The sequence below is a fragment of the Bufo bufo genome, chromosome 5, assembly GCF_905171765.1.
Source record: "Bufo bufo chromosome 5, aBufBuf1.1, whole genome shotgun sequence".
Classification (NCBI taxonomy): Eukaryota; Metazoa; Chordata; class Amphibia; order Anura; family Bufonidae; genus Bufo; species Bufo bufo.
In genome coordinates, this window is record NC_053393.1 from 497,343,858 (window position 1) to 497,362,508 (window position 18,651).

Genomic DNA, 18,651 nt, shown 5'->3' on the forward strand with positions numbered 1-18,651 from the left:
TGTATGTGTCCTGTAGTTACTGGCCCTTCTATCCTTCACTTTCTAATACACTTCTATATTGTCCCGAATACTTTTAGTGCACTTTAAAGACTAATCTGAAGTTAGAGTCATGGGACCGTAACTAGTTCTAGCTAGAAAAGAAAAATGGCATGACATTCAATTATCCTCCAGACAATCGGTAGGCTTCTGGGTGAGAAAATGCTAACAGTAGCCGGTCTGTCGTGTAATAAGAACGTCATCTCAAGTGGAAAACAAGGTTATGGCAAGTCTTACACAATGGGACATCATAAGCAACAATTTTTCATCCGAAACTGGGTTCAGTAAGTCTGAGTCATCCAGTTTGGGGCCGTGCCCTTCACCATCTTGCCATGTACAGCTCTCAGGGAGGTCATTCCCTTAGTTCCACACAGGCAGATGTCTAGTTGTGGACATAAAAACTACATACCAGTCAGTACTGTATCGGTAATGTAACCTAACATTTAGGATCAGAGACTTTAATGGGTTGTCCAGTTTATAAAACAGTTTTATAAGGCTAATGGGTGAAAAGCCTGCCGGATCCGCGCTGCCGGAAGTCCGCTCCAGCCCCATTCACTATAATGAGAGAGGCGGCCGGAATCAAACTACCACATGTCGGTTTGCCGTGCTGTGGCTGGACCTATTCTAGTGAATGGGGCCGGAGCGGACCTCAAGCGGAATGTGAATGTAGCTTAACCCAGTTTTAAATTCCCTGTTTGGTAATTCTGAGTTAAAGGGGTATTTCCCATCTCAGACAATGGGGGCATATCGCTGGGATATGCCCTCTTTGTCTGATAGGAGAGGGTCCCACCTCTGGGACCCACACCTACACTGAGAACGGACCCCTGAAAGTTGTGGAGGGCGTACTGCACATGAGCAGCCACCCTCCATTCATGTCTATGAGGCCGTCGAAAATAGCCGAGCGCTGGCTTGGCTATTTCTGTCGGCCCCATAGAAATGAATGGGAACGGTGGCCACGCAAGCTTGGTGCGCTCCCATTCATTTCTGTGAAAACCCAGGATCCTCCGGCCTCCACCTTCCCCGCTTTGTTTTCGGTGTATGTGCAGGTCCCAGTGACCCGCACCCATTTTCTTAAACGGGAATACCCCTTTACAGCGGGGGCTCCTTTGTCTAGGATCTTAATCCCCTGGCCAGTGTACAGAGGTGACAAAGGGGGTTTCGGTAGTATAGTAGTATTTGTCCTGTAGTACACAGAAAGACTATTAGAATTGCCACTGTGAAATGTCTCAGTTCCCCTGTGGTGGCACTTCTGGGAAATGGACCATGTACTGCCAGTATGCCCCATAGAAATACAGCCGATTGCTGGTGGGGGGACTGGGGGGTCCCAATGAGGGTACACCGTGTGATCTGCTTATACTATATACATCATATGGGTGAATAATATAATATAGTATGCTATATTACTCACCCATATGATGTATACAGTATATGCACTAAATTATATCTCGGAACCGTCGCAAATTTCTTTGGCGAGACTAATTTTTAATGGTTTTTATTAATTAATGTTATGAATAAAGTATTTTGTACGTTTGTACTTTGGGCTGTAGCGACTCTATGTTTCATTTGTGTCTTGTTCTGTCTATGTTGAGCACACAGCCGCACTCCTTACCTCTTGTATCAATGCGTTATGCCGCAGCACTTTGCGGGCTTTCATGATACGCACTATAGCAGCTTGAAGATACATTTTTCTGTCTTCATCTACAGCACTTCGGGTCTGTTCCACTTCCTATGGACACACAAAAAATGTCAATCAGCCAGCATAGTATGAGTGCACTTTCTGCATCTGTCTACATTATGAAAGTCGGCTGAACCCAACGATTTGGGCCGGAAAGGACAAACGTCAAATGGGTATAGGGGAAGGGGGGGTCTCCAGATAATTTCACGGGAAAGAAGGATGCTTTTGTTTCCAGGGGAGATAAGCCAGCCTCTGAGGTGTTTGGCGACTTAATCCCTTGTCTCTCTATAGAGAACACATGCATGCTCAGCCAAGCCACGCGTGTATGTGTATGGGGGCTGGGGACGGACAGCTCGTTTCAACAATCAAACATCTATGGGCAGCTATAGAATAGTCAGTTCTAGTAGTAGTTACCTGCTTTATATTGGTCTCTGGTAGGGATGAGCTAACTTGTGGTTTCAAGTTCAGCGTACGAGGTTCGGGTTATCTAAGAATTCCATTATGGATTCCACTACCACAGGCTAGAACTCATGGTCCGTGGTAGCGGAATTCCTACCGGAATTCTTAGATAACCCGAACCTTGAAAACACAAGATCGCTCAACAATAGTCTCTGGGCTTGGCTGCTTTTCAAGAAGAAGTCAAGGCGTGGACGGTTGATTTCCATTACAGCATGGACAGATTGAGTATAAAGTACAGACTACTAAATCACTAGTGAGAAAAAAAAGAGCGTACTCGTCATGGACCTTCTGATTCAAATCAAGCCTTATTAAGAGGTCTCTGCTTCTCGAGAGACAGCCTCTTTCAGTGCCACTGCTGACTGTCGTGGGTCAGTCTTATCCCTTGTATAGCCATCCATGCATTGACAGCTTGAGCCCAGTAGGGTGGGAACTGCGTGTACGGAGAAGCTCTATCGTCTGGCTCACAGAAGGGGGTCCTGGGAGGGGGACCTCCTCTATGATGTCCATATTTTTTTGAACAGGGGTTGAATTCAGGAGACAATGCCTTTACCTTTGTCACTAAAGTTTCAAGAGTCATCAGTCACTTCATCAATCTTTGTGGGTTTCCTTTTTTTCCTGTAATTTCTTTTTCTTAAGGCCTCTTTCACACTGGCATGTGCGCCCCGTTGCCATATTGAGAACCGCATTTGCGGATCCGCAATACACCGGTGCCGTTCCGTGGGCATTCCGCATCATGGATGCGGACCCATTCACTTGAATGGGTCCGCAAATCTGGAGATGCGGAATGGTGCGGAACGGAACCCTACGGAAGCACTACGGAGTGTATCTTTTTGCGGAACGGCCGGATCGCGGACCCATGAATGGGTCCGCGATCCGCTGCCCCACGGACTCTGCTCGTGCATTGCGGCCCGCATTTTGCGGGGAACACACGCCAGTGTGAAAGAGGCCTAAAAAAAACGCTGTGCCTAGATGTTAGGCTACTTTCACACTTGCCTTGTTAACTCCGGTATGGAGATCCGGCAGAGAATCTCAATTCCATAATTAAACGGATCTGTTTTGATTTTGCACATCAGGATGAATCCGTTTCGTTAGGATGCGGTTGTGTATAATCAAAACGGATCGTCACTAAATAGATTGAAAGTCAATGGGTGACAGTTCCGGAGTTTTAGGCTCCTAGAAAAACGGATCAGTCACCATTGATTTACATTGTTTTCAGAGACAGATCAGTTTTTCTTACCGGACACTAAACCACAGCTTGCAGAGGTTTTGTGTCCGGTCACAAAACGGAACGCTGCCGGAACGGAAGACAGCCTGATGTATCCTGATAGGATCTCTTTCCATTCGAAATGCACAAGGACTAAATGGAAACTTTTCTATTTTTCAGTGTTGAGATCCTCTGCCGGATCTCAATACCGGAAAACAACGCAAGTGTGAAAGTAGCCTTAGCTGTCAATAGGGAACAATAAAAAGGCACTACACACTCTGCATTTTTTGTGGCATGGTACGGTGTTTTATCAAAGGCTTCTCTATAGGGTTGGAATGTAAAAAAAAATAAAAAAGCTATCAAAAGTTTAAAGTCATTTCTTAGTTTTATCTGTCTCTGGGAAAGTTGGGTGACAACTGATATGAACTCGACAGAAGTGGATGCTTATGTTCATACACAGTTTTTTTCATGCTGATTCTCCAAATCAGAATAAGGGCTCATGCACAAGACCGTATATATTTTGCGGTCCGCAAAAAATACGGACGACATCCGTGTGCAATCTGTATTTTGCGGAACGGAACAGCTGGCCCTTCATAGAACAGTACTATCCTTGACCGTAATGCGGACAATAATAGGGCATGTTCTATTTTTTTGCGGAACGGAAATACAGAAACCGAATGCACACAGAGTAACTTTTCGTTTTTTTTCCGGACCTATTGAAGGGAATAGTTCCACATACGATCCGCAAAAAAAAAAATGGAACGGACACGGAAAGAAAATACGGTCGTGTGCATGAGCCCTAAGTGTGAAAAATGCCTCAAATCTGCCTCCCACTGATTTTAATGAGAATCCATGCTATCATTTATATGCACGGATTGTGCGTGCAGAAAAAAAAAAATAGTACCACGTCCTATCTTGCAGCAAAATTAGTGCCTAAAATTGGCCCTAAAGTGGACGCCAAAAATGGTGTAAAAAAAACGTGCATTTTGCAATTCACTTCCAAAATCAGTGTGGAAAATGCCAGTTTTTGGAGGCAGATTCAGTAGCTGAGCTTTCAGCCTCTACTTAAATACCGTGAGAAATTACAAAATCCTATTTTACTGAGCTGAAAACAATCCAACTGAATCCAGTCCAGCGACGGGTTCATAGGTAAAGCAGGTCAATACCCGGCTGCCCATTACCCTCTGGTCACACTAAAGCCAAAAGCTGCTACTGGGTTAATATGAATCCGCATGTTGCTATGGCCTGCATTTACTAAAACTCTTTGAAGTTTGGTCATATGAAACTCATCATCTGCCAACTGCGTGATCACAAATAACCCAGAAAAATATCACAGGTTCATTTGGAAAGGACTCCATAAGAAATGAATGCAACTAAAGCATTTAGTAAAAGGCCTGGACTCTGTACAACAAACTGTTATAAAGCGGCCCTCTGCCCTGTGTATAAGTGGCATGAGACCAGTGAGCACTATGCTGGCTGCTCAGAGGGGCGGAGGGAACACTATGCTGGCTGCTCAGAGGGGCGGAGGGAACACTATGCTGGCTGCTCAGAGGGGCGGAGGGAACACTATGCTGGCTGCTCAGAGGGGCGGGGGGGAGCACTATGCTGGCTGCTCAGAGGGGCGGGGGGAGCACTATGCTGGCTGCTCAGAGGGGCGGAGGGAGCACTATGCTGGCTGCTCAGAGGGGCGGAGGGAGCACTATGCTGGTTGCTCAGAGGGGCGGGGGGAGCACTATGCTGGCTGCTCAGAGGGGCGGAGGGAGCACTATGCTGGCTGCTCAGAGGGCCGGAGGGAGCACTATGCTGGCTGCTCAGAGGGCCGGAGGGAGCACTATGCTGGCTGCTCAGAGGGGCGGAGGGAGCACTATGCTGGCTGCTCAGAGGGGCGGAGGGAGCACTATGCTGGCTGCTCAGAGGGGCGGAGGGAGCACTATGCTGGCTGCTCAGAGGGGCGGAGGGAGCACTATGCTGGCTGCTCAGAGGGGCGGAGGGAGCACTATGCTGGCTGCTCAGAGGGGCGGAGGGAGGACTATGCTGGCTGCTCAGAGGGGCGGAGGGAGCACTATGCTGGCTGCTCAGAGGGGCGGAGGGAGCACTATGCTGGCTGCTCAGAGGGGCGGAGGGAGCACTATGCTGGCTGCTCAGAGGGGCGGAGGGAGCACTATGCTGGCTGATCAGAGGGGCGGAGGGAGCACTATGCTGGCTGCTCAGAGGGGCGGAGGGAGCACTATGCTGGCTGCTCAGAGGGGCGGAGGGAGCACTATGCTGGCTGCTCAGAGGGGCGGAGGGAGCACTATGCTGGCTGCTCAGAGGGGCGGAGGGAGCACTATGCTGGCTGCTCAGAGGGGCGGAGGGAGCACTATGCTGGCTGCTCAGAGGGGCGGAGGGAGCACTATGCTGGCTGCTCAGAGGGGCGGAGGGAGCACTATGCTGGCTGCTCAGAGGGGCGGAGGGAGCACTATGCTGGCTGCTCAGAGGGGCGGAGGGAGCACTATGCTGGCTGCTCAGAGGGGCGGAGGGAGCACTATGCTGGCCTTCCATAGGAGAACGGAATCCAAGAAAAAAAATACCACTGGCTCAGGAGCAGCAAATGATTAGCTGAGCGTCCATTTCCTGTGTGTCAAGATGGACCAGGAAGAAAGAGACCAGCGGGGACTGGAGAAGCCCCAGAATGGAAATGGCAGGGAATGGTGAGGGAAATATCATCACTTCTCTTGTTTTTTTATGACATTCTGACCCTTTATAAAGAAAAAAATAATTATTCATACCCTTTGGCCTCAGCTACACTGCGACTTTTTGTAGCCAATTGGATACTGATGACGTATCCTGAAGATGTGACACTGCACAACCCCTCTCATGTTAAAGGGGCCTCACTTAAAGGGATTTTCAGAAATTTTTATACTGATTACCTATCCTCTGGATACTTGGAACCCCCCGCCAATCAGCTGTTTGAGAAGGAAGCGGCGCTTGCAGTAGCACCGCGGTCTTCTCTCTGCTTTTCCTAGGCCAGTGACAAAACGTTCATCGGTCATAGTCTACGCGCAGCTCAGCCCCACAGAAGTGAATGTAGCTAAGCGTGATACCAAGCACAGGCGCTATACAGCAGACGATGGTAATCGCACACAAAGTCTATGGTAGGGTAACACTATAAGATATTCATCAGAAACATTAACTAGAATGTAAAACAACCCCAAACATAATTTACTGTCTTCTCATACTAAAAGCCTAAGTCGAAAAAAATATAAAAAATTGCATGGATCATAAAAAAAACCATAAAAATTAGGCTGTTAACCCAACAAGTAAAAACGTTATAACTGTTAGACTAAGGCCTAGTTCACACGAACGTATGGCTTTTATAGTTTTTTGCGGTATGTTTTTCACAGATCCGTTGTTCCGTTTTTTGTTTCCGTTGTGTTTCCGTTTCTCCGTATGGCATATACAGTATACAGTAATTACATAGAAAAAATTGGGCTGGGCATAACATTTTCAATAGATGGTTCTGCAAAAAACAGAACGGATACGGATGTATTTCCGTATGTGTTTCGTTTTTTTTGCAGACCCATTAACTTGAATGGAGCCACGGAACGTGATTTGCGGGCAATAATAAGACATGTTCTATCTTTCAACGGAACGGAAAAACTGAAATACGGAAACGGAATGCATACGGAGTACATTCTGTTTTTTTTGCGGAACCATTGAAATAAATGGTTCCGTATACGGAACACAAAAAAACGGCCCGTACACTCGCAAAAAAAAAACGTTCGTGTGAACTAGGCCTAACACATAGTGAAGAGGAAGTGAAGTTTTATTGGTTCATTCAATGTAGTTTTGTAGAAATGAATACCTATAACTTTAGAGGATGACAGGACAGAACTGTGCAGCAGGCAACGCTCTCGCGTCCTTAACAAAATAGAATAAAACACAATGCCAATGGTAAAATCTCACTCTTCTGGCCTACAGAAAGCAACAAATACCTCCTGATCTAGTCCACAGATAACGTGTGACCCAAGCCTTAGGATATATGCACACAGTGCGCATTATGGGGGTCATTTATTAAGACCAGCGTTTTAGACGGTGGTCTTAATAACCCCTATAGCTGGTGGTGGATCCGCCAAAGTTATGTAGAGGCGCCGGCCTCTACGTAACTTCGGCGCATCTTGCGCCAGTCTAAATGTAAGACAGATTCCTAGCTGTCCTACATTTAGACCATTTTCTACGCCTAAAACAGGCATAGAAAATGATGAATGAGACGGCCCGTTCCTGCCACACCTGCTTGTTTAGACCTGGTGTGACCGGGAAAAAGTCACAGATTGCAGCGCAAATAACCTTCCGTGTGCATTACGCAATCCGTGTCTGAAAAATAAGCCTAATAAAAAGGTGTATTTCTGAATAATAAATGACCCCCTACACGTGCGGATTTTTAGCACGGAGTTTGAAAATCCCCACAAATGACACTGCCGTGGGCACGGATCCTTAGTAACCCATTTTCAGCAGCTGACTTACCTGTGGTGTGTCTTTTTGCATTGGTGTAGTGATTTTAAATTTCGTCCTTTTACTGCTGAAATTCATACTTAATGAAAATATTGATTCACCATCCACGTCTTCCTGCAGAGGATTAAAAGGTAGTCACATGAAATTAGAGGATCTTCATATTCTGCTGCAGTTTTATCTTATAAATGTCAAACTGCAGAGATCCATAAATAGGGTGGGCTGTAATAAAATAAATGAATGCAGGGCGAGGCAAAAATCTGGACACACCCTTTTAACTGGTGCAATCTGTTGAACTTCCAATGGGTGGGAGCAGGGCCGGCCTTTGGGGTGTGCAGGCTGTGCGGCCGCACAGGGCGCCATAGCAACAGGGGCGCCGGGCGGCCGACAGCTCGCAATGTAATATGCGGCAGGCGAGGCTACACTTGTGTTGTCCCTCGGGGCGCCCCCTCCATCTCCCCCTCCCCTGTCTGACCTGCCTGCTGCCAATAAGAAGAGAGACGGGAGGAGGAGGGGAGGGGCTGTGGCCACTGTGCCACCAACGTTATACAAATACAGGAGGCGGGTGCCGGAATCAAATCGCCGGCACCCGACCTCTGTGACAGGGAGCTGCGATCAGCTGCAGTTGAGTTAACCCTTCAGGTGCGGTACCTGAGGGGTTAACTACCGCTGATCGCAGCTCCCTGTCACAGAGGTCGGGTGCCGGCTACTTGATTCCGGCACCCGCCTCCTGTATTTGTATAACTTTATAAGAAACGTTGGTGGCACAGTGCGCCCCCCTCCCCCCCAACACCCCAGTATAAGAAACATTGGTGGCGCAGTGGGAAGTGCCAATGAGGGTTAAAAAATAATTAAAAAAATTAACTCACCTCCTCCAGTTGATCGCGTAGCTGCCGGTCTCCTGTTCTTTCTTCAGGACCTGTGGTGACGTCACTGAGCTCATCACATGGTCCATTACCATAGTGATGGATCATGTGATGTATCATGTGATGCGAACAGTGATGTCACCACAGGTCCTTTGACAGGTCATGAAGAAAGAACAGGAGACGATCAATTGGAGGAGGTGAGTTAATTATTTATTTATTTTTTAACCCTCATTGGCACTGCCCACTGCACCACCAATGTTTATTATATTGAGGGGGGGGGGGCGCACTGCACCACCAATGTTTATTATATTGCGCCACCAATGTTTATTATATGGGGGGGGGGCGCACTGCGCCACCAATGTTTGTTATACTGGGGTATTGGGGGGGGCGCACTGCGCCACCAATGTTTGTTATATTGGGGGGGCCCACTGCGCCACCAATGTTTATAATACTGGGGTATGGGGGGGGGGGGCGCACTATGGACCAGTGCACAGGTGCGGTGATCGGATGGATGTTCTCAGCTGGACACCGGCCGACACTGCGCATGCGCTGGGAGCCTCACCAGCGGTTAGGGTAGGGAAAAAGCACTGGCCCATACGTAATTTTTCCCTTCCCTAACCGCTGGTGAGGCTCCGGATGCATGCGCAGTGTCGGCCGGTGTCCAGCTGAGAACATCCATCCGATCACTGCGCCTGCGCACTGGCCCATAGTTTTTCCCTACCCTAACCGCCGGCGAGGCTCCCGGCGCATGCGCACTCTGCTGTGAAATTTCCCTAACCTGTCGTTGTGCGCCTGCGCGGAGCTGCACACCTCCTCACGTCATGTCCGGTGCGACCGGAAGTGACGAAGGTAGGGAAATCTCACGAAGTCGGGAAGTATAACGTTACACGGGCCTTTGGGGTGTGCGGGCTGGTAACTACTTGGTTGGATAGTCAGCCAGCCTATGCCATGATGCCAGCAACAAGCAGTGTTTTTTTTTTTTTTTGGGGGGGGGGGGGGGAACGCCACAAGGTTAGCTCGCACAGGGCGCCTGAACACCTAAGGCCGGCCCTGGGTGGGAGTATTTATTGGGAGGGAGACTGCATTATTTGGTGGAGGAAATGTTTTTTGGCCACCATTTTGAATTCATCTCAGGTCTTTCCTATGAGAAGGAGCCATGTGATATATCAGTCTTGGCTAGAATTTAGTCAGAAACACACTGGAAGCGTCAGTTCTGACCTAATATTAAAGTGAGATCAAGGTTTCCTAAAGAGCTTTATACAGGGGTGGACTGGGAACTTAAAGTGGCCCTGAAAAAAAACGAAAAAAGTGGACCCATTTTGTAGGCAGGTCCAAATTTACATAAGGCGGGTCAACACAAGTAGGCAGGACCAATAATACCATAGTGCAAAATACCTCGCCAGCAGAACCAAATAACACAGTGTAGCACAATATACTGCCCCAAAGCTAGCCCTGTGTTGGCCATCAATAGCTACCATCTCCTGTCCTCCTCCAGTTGTCTATGGGGCAGGGGGCTTAGAAGGTGAGATGTGGCCACAGCAGTTGAATTCAGGAGGACATGTGCGGTCGCTGGCTGGGTACATGACTACCTGATTCTCACAGTGTTAATTACTGTTAAGAGCTCATTATGTACCCGGTCAGCGGCAGAGAGGAGGACTTGGGTGACCCCCCTGGGGCATTGGCCCACAGGGAAATTTCACTGTAGGGTCTATGGCCAATCTGCCCCTGGCTTTATATGATATATTTGATGAGTCAACCATTCTATGGGATGCACATGGTTAAACGTTTAATCTAGTTTTCATGAACGCACTGAAGAACCGCAAGTGATACTTCCTCACAGCACTGTAGAAATCCCCATTTCAGGTAAGCCATATTATCACACTGGTACTGGTTTTGCAGGCAAGCTCAATCAGTTTTCTTCTTCCTTCATTGCGCTCAGTGTGTGCATTTTTTACGTTCAGATTGCATGCGTTTTGCACATGCATGAAGAAAAACTGAAGAACAACAATCAACATCTCCTAGCAGCCATCAGAAAAAAAGTGCATTGCATGCGGATGCCTTCAGTTTTTAATGCAGCCCCTTTCATTTCTATGGAGACAGAACTGCATGAAAAAAAGCATATAGAACATGCTGGGTCCTGAACGCGAAGGTGATGAGTGATAAACGACCCTCATGTATACATACAATGGAAATGAATGGGTCAGGATTCAGTCCGGATGCTATGCGTTCACAACACACATCACATCCAGACGGGAAACTTGATTGTGTGAAAGAGACCTTACGCAGGGGCAGACTGGGAACTTAAAGGATGTGTAAACAATTTTTGCTTAGGGTTGCATTTTACTCATTTTTGGCTAAAAATCATATTTTCAATTGGCCTTTATTAAAAATATTGAGCTGTTTTCTCACAAAGGGTTAACGGATTTTCTATCTGTGTGAGGCTACTTTCACACTTGCGGCAGAGAGATCCGGCAAGCAGTTCCGTCGCCGGAACTGCCTGCCGGATCAGGCAAAATGTATGCTAACCGATGGCATTAGTAAGACTGATCAGGATCCTGATCAGTCTTAAAAATGCCTGATCAGTCGAAAAAATGCATTGAAATGCCGGATCCGTCTTTCCGGTGTCATCCGGCAAAAACGGATCCGGCATTTATTTTTTCACCTTTTTTTCAGTCTGCGCATGCGCATACCGGAAGGACGGATCCGGCACTAATACATTCCTATGGGAAAAAATGCCTGATCCGGCATTCAGGCAAGTCTTCAGTTTTTTTAGCCGGAGATAAAATCCTGATGCAAACTGAACGGATTAGGCCTCTTTCACACTTGCGTTGTTGGGATCCGGCGTGCACTTCCGTTGCCGGAGGTGCCTGCCGGATCCGGAAAAACGCAAGTGTACTGAAAGCATTTGAAGACGGAACCGTCTTCCAAATGCTTTCAGTGTTACTATGGCACCCAGGACGCTATTAAAGTCCTGGTTGCCATAGTAGGAGCGGGGAGCGGGGGAGCGGTATACTTACGGTCCGTGCGGCTCCCGGGGCGCTCCAGAATGACGTCAGAGCGCCCCATGCGCATGGATGACGTGATCCATGCGATCACGTGATCCATGCGCTTGGGGCGCCCTGACGTCACTCTGGAGCGCCCGGGGAGCCGCACGGACGGTAAGTACACTGCTCCCCCGCTCCCCGCTACACTTACCATGGCTGTCAGGACTTTAGCGTCCCAGCAGCCATGGTAACCATTCAGAAAAAGCTAAATGTCGGCTCCGGCAATGCGCCGAAACGACGTTTAGCTTAAGGCCGGATCCGGATCAATGCCTTCCAATGGGCATTAATTCCGGATCCGGCCTTGCGGCAAGTGTTCCGGATTTTTGGCCGGAGCAAAAAGCGCAGAATGCTGCGGTATTTTCTCCGGCCAACAAACGTTCCGTACCGGAACTGAAGACATCCTGATGCATCCTGAACGGATTTCTCTCCATTCAGAATGCATTAGGATAATCCTGATCAGGATTCTTCCGGCATAGAGCCCCGACGACGGAACTCTATGCCGGAAGACAATAACGCAGGTGTGAAAGAGCCCTTACTCTCCATTCAGAATGCATGGGGACATACCTGATCAGTTCTTTTCTGGTATAGAGCCCCTGTGACGGAACTCTATGCCGGAAAAGAAAAACGGAAGTGTGAAAGTAGCCTAACTGGTACTTTCACTTTGTTCCGTCATCTAATAACCCTCATCTCTAAACTACTAAAAGGTTATAAACACTTATTTAACCCACAACTTGCAGGATAACAGGCTGAACTGAATGGACAGATGTCTTTTTTCAGCCTTATAAACTGTTACTATGTTACATTCTTATCAGTAAGATAAGGATTGAGCTTTGATAGATAAGTGTTTATAAGGCCAGAGAGCAGAGATGAGGAGTCCGTCTGCTCCTCAGATGACGGAAAAGACTGAAAATCCACAGGCAGCTACTACAGCTTCTCAGCTCTGTACACAAAAAAAGGATTCCATATTTTTAATAAAGACTTAATGAAAAAATTATTTTTAGCTCAAAATAAGTACAATGCAAATTGCCCCCAAAAGGTGTACATAGCCTTTAAAGTTGCCCTGGAAAAAAAATAAAAAATTAAAAAGTGTCCGCACGTTGTAGGAGAGTCCAAATTGACAGAAGGCAGGGTAAGACAAGTCGACAGGGACAACAGAAGTAGGCAGGGCCAGCAATACTGTAGTGCAGCATATAATACTGCCCCTGCCGAGCCAAATACCACAGTGCAGCATAAAATACTGCCCTATCACCATGCTGAAGACGGTGATACAGTTGAGTTCAGGAAGGGCACCTCTGGCCAGGTACATAAGTACCAGATGCTTTGAGCATTAATTAATGCTGAAATCATCACATCTTTATGTACTTGGCCATCCGCCAAGAAGAGGACCTGGGTGGCCCCTTGGGAATCGGCCCACCAGGAAATTTCCCTGTAGGGTCTATGGTCAGTCCGACCTGGGCTTTATGGCTTCAAGTGGTGGCACATATTGTGTCAAAAATGAAACTGATCCTGCTGTGGTATATTAGAAAATACTGTTGTAAGGTGGAGCCACGACAGACCTTAACTTATTTGTTTACTTTTCTTTTACACTGGAGTTAAGTGGTGATAGGTGGCTTCTCTAGGTGGAGAGCTCATATGTCCAATATGAAAATATTTCAAAGGGAACTGTTACATTTAATGAGGGAACTTGTCAGAATTCCATGGTGGGCACTAAGGTGGCTCAATTTATTTATTTTTTGCAGCACTGTGGTCCTAGGTTTGTATCCGACCAAGGACAACATATGCATGGAGTTTGGATGTTCTCCCCGTGTTTGTGTGGGTTTCCTACAGGTTCTCTGGTTTTCTCGTGCACTCCAAGGACATACTGATAGGGAACTTAGATTGTGAGCCCCATTGGGGACAACTTGATGCTAATGTCTGTAAAGCGCTGCGGAATATAGTAGCGCTGTATAGTACGTAATATAAATAAACAAAAAAAAATAGGGGAGGAAGAATCTACTGACAGGTTCATTTCAAGCACCAAACCTAAAGGGCTCTGGGTGATGAAAGTGAACTTTCCCTTTAACTTAAACTCAACTTTGACCTGCAACGACATTAAGAACAAACCTTGTCAGAGTCGTGGTTTATCATTTTGACATCGAGTAGAGATTTGATGGTCTTGGTCAGCTCTTTCTCATTCATCTGAGTGCTGTCTTGCAGTTCCTTATAGGTGACTGATTCACTGTTGTTGAAGGCAAGCAGGACGGCCATTTGGTATGTGGTGACCATCGCTACGTAGGGTTTAGACAAGTAGTTCATTTTCACTTCCCCTGTACAAAAAGATATATGTGCCTTGAAACCTGACAACTGTGTACATGACTATGCTGTTACATCATTATATATACTGTGCATGTGCAAAGCCTTCAGTAGTTCATGGGGGTTCTCTGGGATTATTGATGGCCTTACATCTACGGTTCATCATACAGAACAGTCTGAGGCGCTCATTGCACAGCTTTCATCCATTAGTTTGGGGCAGAGGAGCAGTACCTGACAGAGCCAACATGGTGGACCTTCAGAACAACAAACAGCCACCCGCTAAACAAATGAACCGTCCATTAAGAAAACTATACCGTAGTCATTTTATATTCTACATTCTCCCACCACATCTTACCTGTACACAGATAGTGCAACCACGTCAGCTTTCTGCCACTGAAGTGCTGGTTGTAAAATAATTCAAACTGAAAAAAGCAGAGTAGATTAATACACAGGCGCGCTGTAAGAAAAAAGTCAATAACTAACGGAGAATTCTAAAGTATTTCAACCATAAATAGAAGAAAAGAGGTTAAAGAGGACCTGTCACCAAAAGATATAAATGTATAAAATTACAGGATTTATTGAATCTTCTCCTACAAAACTATTTATCAATCTGCTCAGCTCCTCCTGCTATATTACATGGTGCGGTCAGATTTCACTGCAATTTTCACATTGACTACTAGGTCTAATACATCGAGACTTTTTCTACTTTTTTCAGTAGTTATCGCATTATCATCACAGGCAGGATTACAATGACAGCTCATCACAGTTATCTACTCCCTCCTGGACTCTCCCATCAATAAATCAATAAACTCTCCCATCAAAGTCAATAGGATCCCCTCCTGTCTATTAGCTCATGTGGCTGTTCTCTTATAACAGGAAGTGAGAAGTTAGAAATAGAAAAAACACTAATTAGTGATTTCAGTACTATGCATGTATTACTACAGATAATAGTCCAAGACTAACAGATCATTTTCCTTTAAAAGGGGTTGTTCAGCTCTAGTTTATTTAATTTTTTCATTTCAACTCCAGCCTGTTATACTTGTGGAAAACAACCACACTCACATCAGTAAACATCCAGATGGACGGGGTGACGTGCCCCACTGCAGCCAATGACTGGCCTCTGGATAGGTCATCAATATTTGATCGGTGGAGGTCAGACACCCCGCCAATCAGCTGTTTTGAGAAGGCAGCGGCGATCCTGTGAGCGTTGGTGCCTTCTCACAGTTTACCAAGCACAGCACCCCGTACACAGTGGATATGCTTGGTATAGTGCTCAGCCCCATTCATTTGAAGGCCACTAGGCCACGTGAATGATGAACGTGTGGTCTATGGCTTAGAGAAAGCTGAGAGAAGGCCGCAGAGATACTCTGAGCGCCGCTGCCTTCTCAAACAGCTGACCGACGGAGGGTCCCGGATGTCAGATCCCCACCAATCAGAAATTGATGGCCTATCCAGAGGATATGTAATCGGTTAAAAAAAAAAATTAAAAAAAATCATGGAAAACCCCTTTAGGCCTCATGCACACGAAGGATTTTTCCCCCCGTTTCCGTTGCGTTTTTTTTTTGCGTTCCGTAAACGGACCATATACGGAACCATTCATTTCAACGGGTCCGCAAAAAAACCGGAAAGTACTCCGTATGCCTTCCGTTTCCGTTCAAAGATAGAACACGTCCTATTATTGTCCGCATAACGGACAAGGATAGTGCTGTTCTATCAGGGGCCAGCTGTTCCGTTGCGCAAAAAACGGAATGCACACGGACGTCATCTGTATTTTTTGCGGATCAGTTTTTTGCGGACCACAAAATACTGAAAAAGCCATACGGTCATGTGCAAGTGGCCTTAAGGACAGGTCACTGCCCATCATTGGCTGCAGCGGGACATGTAACCCCATCCATCTGAAAGTTTCCAGATGGGGACTAGAAGACCAGTGAAAGGAGCTGGAACAGAGTGGCCGGGAACAGGTTAGTATGTTTTTTTCCACTGGTACAGCAGGCTGGGGTTCCATAAAAAAATAAATAAAAAATAAAAAAATTAAAACTGCTGGTCGAAAACAGATAATTTATAGAGGACAATACCCAGCACTCACCATCTGAACACTTTTTTCCAGTTCCTGAGGGATGGCAAATGTGGAGGATGGAGCCTGAGTCAATGGCCAAGCACCAGCCTAAAACATACATAGGCAGGGATTATAAACTTATAAGTAAATTGTTTTACACTGCATTATACTAGTCAAATCACATGCATGTGTAAGTGCTTCTTCTAGTCTTAAAGCTAGTAGTAGTAAAGTAGTATGAGAAATTTAGTGTTACTCAGTACAGTAACAATGCTGGGTTTACAAAACAAAAAAAATTAATCATGTCAGAGACTTAACAAAAGTTTTGATCGGTGGGAGATCTGAGCGCTGAGACCTCCACCGATTGTTAGAATGAGACAATAGAAGTGTTCATCGCGCTCTCATTAGTCGCTGCAGAGGATCAAGATGGGCCCCTAGACTTTCTACTTCTGCAGAGAGGAGAGAGAGCGCACCATACGTGACCGCTTCTTTCTAGTGATCGTGGGGGTCCCAGCACTCAAATTCTCACCAATCAAAACTTCTGATAGGCCTCTGACATATCAAAAGTTTTTTGAGAACTCATTGACCCTTTAAATGTACATACCCATGTCATAAAGTGATGGCATGCTGCTAGGATATGCCATCAGATGGGGAACCCGACCTCCGGGACTATCACCATCTTGAGCAGAAAAGGGCTGCAGTGATAGTTTTGTGCAGTGGCTCCTTCACAGTAATAAACCAGCCAACCACTAAATGGGGAACTGTGCACAGCAGAATCCCGACAGCTGGGTGGGCCAGGGGGCACCGCTCTGCGGGGAAAGCCAGTGAAGGGGCCACAGTGCTGAACCAACGCTGTAGACCCTTCCCAGAGGTTGGAGCCCCACTGATCACAAAGTGATGGCATATCCTAGTGATCCTAAATAATATGGTATTTAGGTCTGATGGTGCTAGATGGAGCACAAACAGTGCAATTTTTTGTGATTTTTTTTTCCAGTCACATAAAATACCATTATGAAGGAAGTACAACCTGCCTTCACTCCCATCAATAATTCACCGGTGAGTCACTCCTCTGTGTTCTCGTTCCAGTATAAAGACAGTGACGTAACCAGCAGCTCCATGCCGTCCAACTCATTCTACACATTATATTCAGCAGGGATAGGGAAAGTCAATATGACATTTGACACTGAAAACAGGTTAGCCCGCAGCGGAGAACTACACGCCTTCATTAGCCATGGTGCAACCAGTCCATCTACATGTGCATGTGTGTCACAAGACACACCAGAACCAATGGTTTCAAATATCTAATATCTAATATTATGGCAATGTATTGGTTTTCCAGCATTCTGCATTTTCAGCAATCTATTGCAAACACTTTTGTCAGTTTATAAGACTTTGTGCAAACACTTGGTGTCACAATCAGTGTGGGGGTGGGGGGGAATCCACACTAAACACAGGAAAGAAAGGGAACAGTAACTGGACCTGGAAACTAGGGAAGGAACAGGTCACCTCCTAAACAACCATAATCCGGGCCCTAACTACCTATTAATATGAATAGACCTTGAAAGTAGGAATATTCATAAGCTGTATACCTAGGCCCTTATATCCCTATAAGGCCCTGAGATGAGGTTAGGACCAGAGACAACCCATTCCTCCCCATGATGGACGAATGGAAGTCTCTGTCTCAGGCCCAGATACAAACAACAGGGAATATAACAAACACAATACAATAAGAAAAGGCAAATTTAGCTGAAAGTAGAAAACTGGCAACTCCAGAAGCACCACAGAGTACAACCGACCAGCTAGTTAGAAGGCAGGAAGAAAATCTATAAACCGCACCTCCAAGAGTGAGAAGCGGCTACTTATGGGAAAGGCGATTTACCAACAAGCAACACCTGAAGCAAGGGGTGTGCCATTCACCAAAACACAGACACTTCAAGATCCACAGGGAACGTGTCAATTTAACCCATGAGTTGCCAGTCTCTCCGATCTCCTGGTACCTGCTACGGGAAAGTCCGTGACACCTGGAACTAACAGTGGTAAAGTGAACAAGGTCGAGCTGAGAGGGTAGGGCTTTGCTAAAAAGTAATGGTTTATCTTGTCTGATGTTTTTTGCAAATATCTGATGTCTTATCCGCGAAAAATGTGGGCGCTGAGCTCAGGTGTGGCACCCCAGAAGACTGATTTTGCCAGGGCACGTCTGGTCTAGCCAAGGTGGTAGTTCTCAGCAGGGAACCCCTTCCCCATGATGTCCAAATGTCCATCCTGACAAAACCCCCTTACCTTATGCCCCCACTTTTCTCCAAATCACTATTTGCCGTACATTAGAACTTCAGGGAGAAGGATGACAAAGTAAAAACAGATTTATGCTTGAAGACCCCCCCCCCCCCCCCCCATCCCCTTTATCCCCTGACACGTTTGGACCATAGCAGAAAAATATTACCATAACTAATGCACTCGTTTACGTACACAGGATCGTCAACACTGAATACATGTAGCAAACCATCAGTAGTGACGAGCATTCAGGAGGTCCTAGA

The 18,651-nt window shown here is 46.5% G+C and overlaps 1 protein-coding gene across 2 annotated transcripts in view; it reads right to left on the reverse strand.

The window, feature by feature from the left end:
- Nucleotides 1–18,651, reverse strand: part of CUL2 (cullin 2) — a 156,749-nt gene that overhangs the window by 17,393 nt on the left and 120,705 nt on the right. For both annotated transcript variants that reach the window (XM_040434290.1, XM_040434291.1), the window contains exons 16-20: nucleotides 16,151–16,228; nucleotides 14,420–14,486; nucleotides 13,876–14,078; nucleotides 7,878–7,979; nucleotides 1,646–1,762 (exon numbers count right to left, since the gene is read on the reverse strand). In XM_040434290.1, the coding sequence (XP_040290224.1) occupies nucleotides 1,646–1,762; nucleotides 7,878–7,979; nucleotides 13,876–14,078; nucleotides 14,420–14,486; nucleotides 16,151–16,228 (567 nt within the window). The remainder of the gene's footprint in view (nucleotides 1–1,645; nucleotides 1,763–7,877; nucleotides 7,980–13,875; nucleotides 14,079–14,419; nucleotides 14,487–16,150; nucleotides 16,229–18,651) is intronic.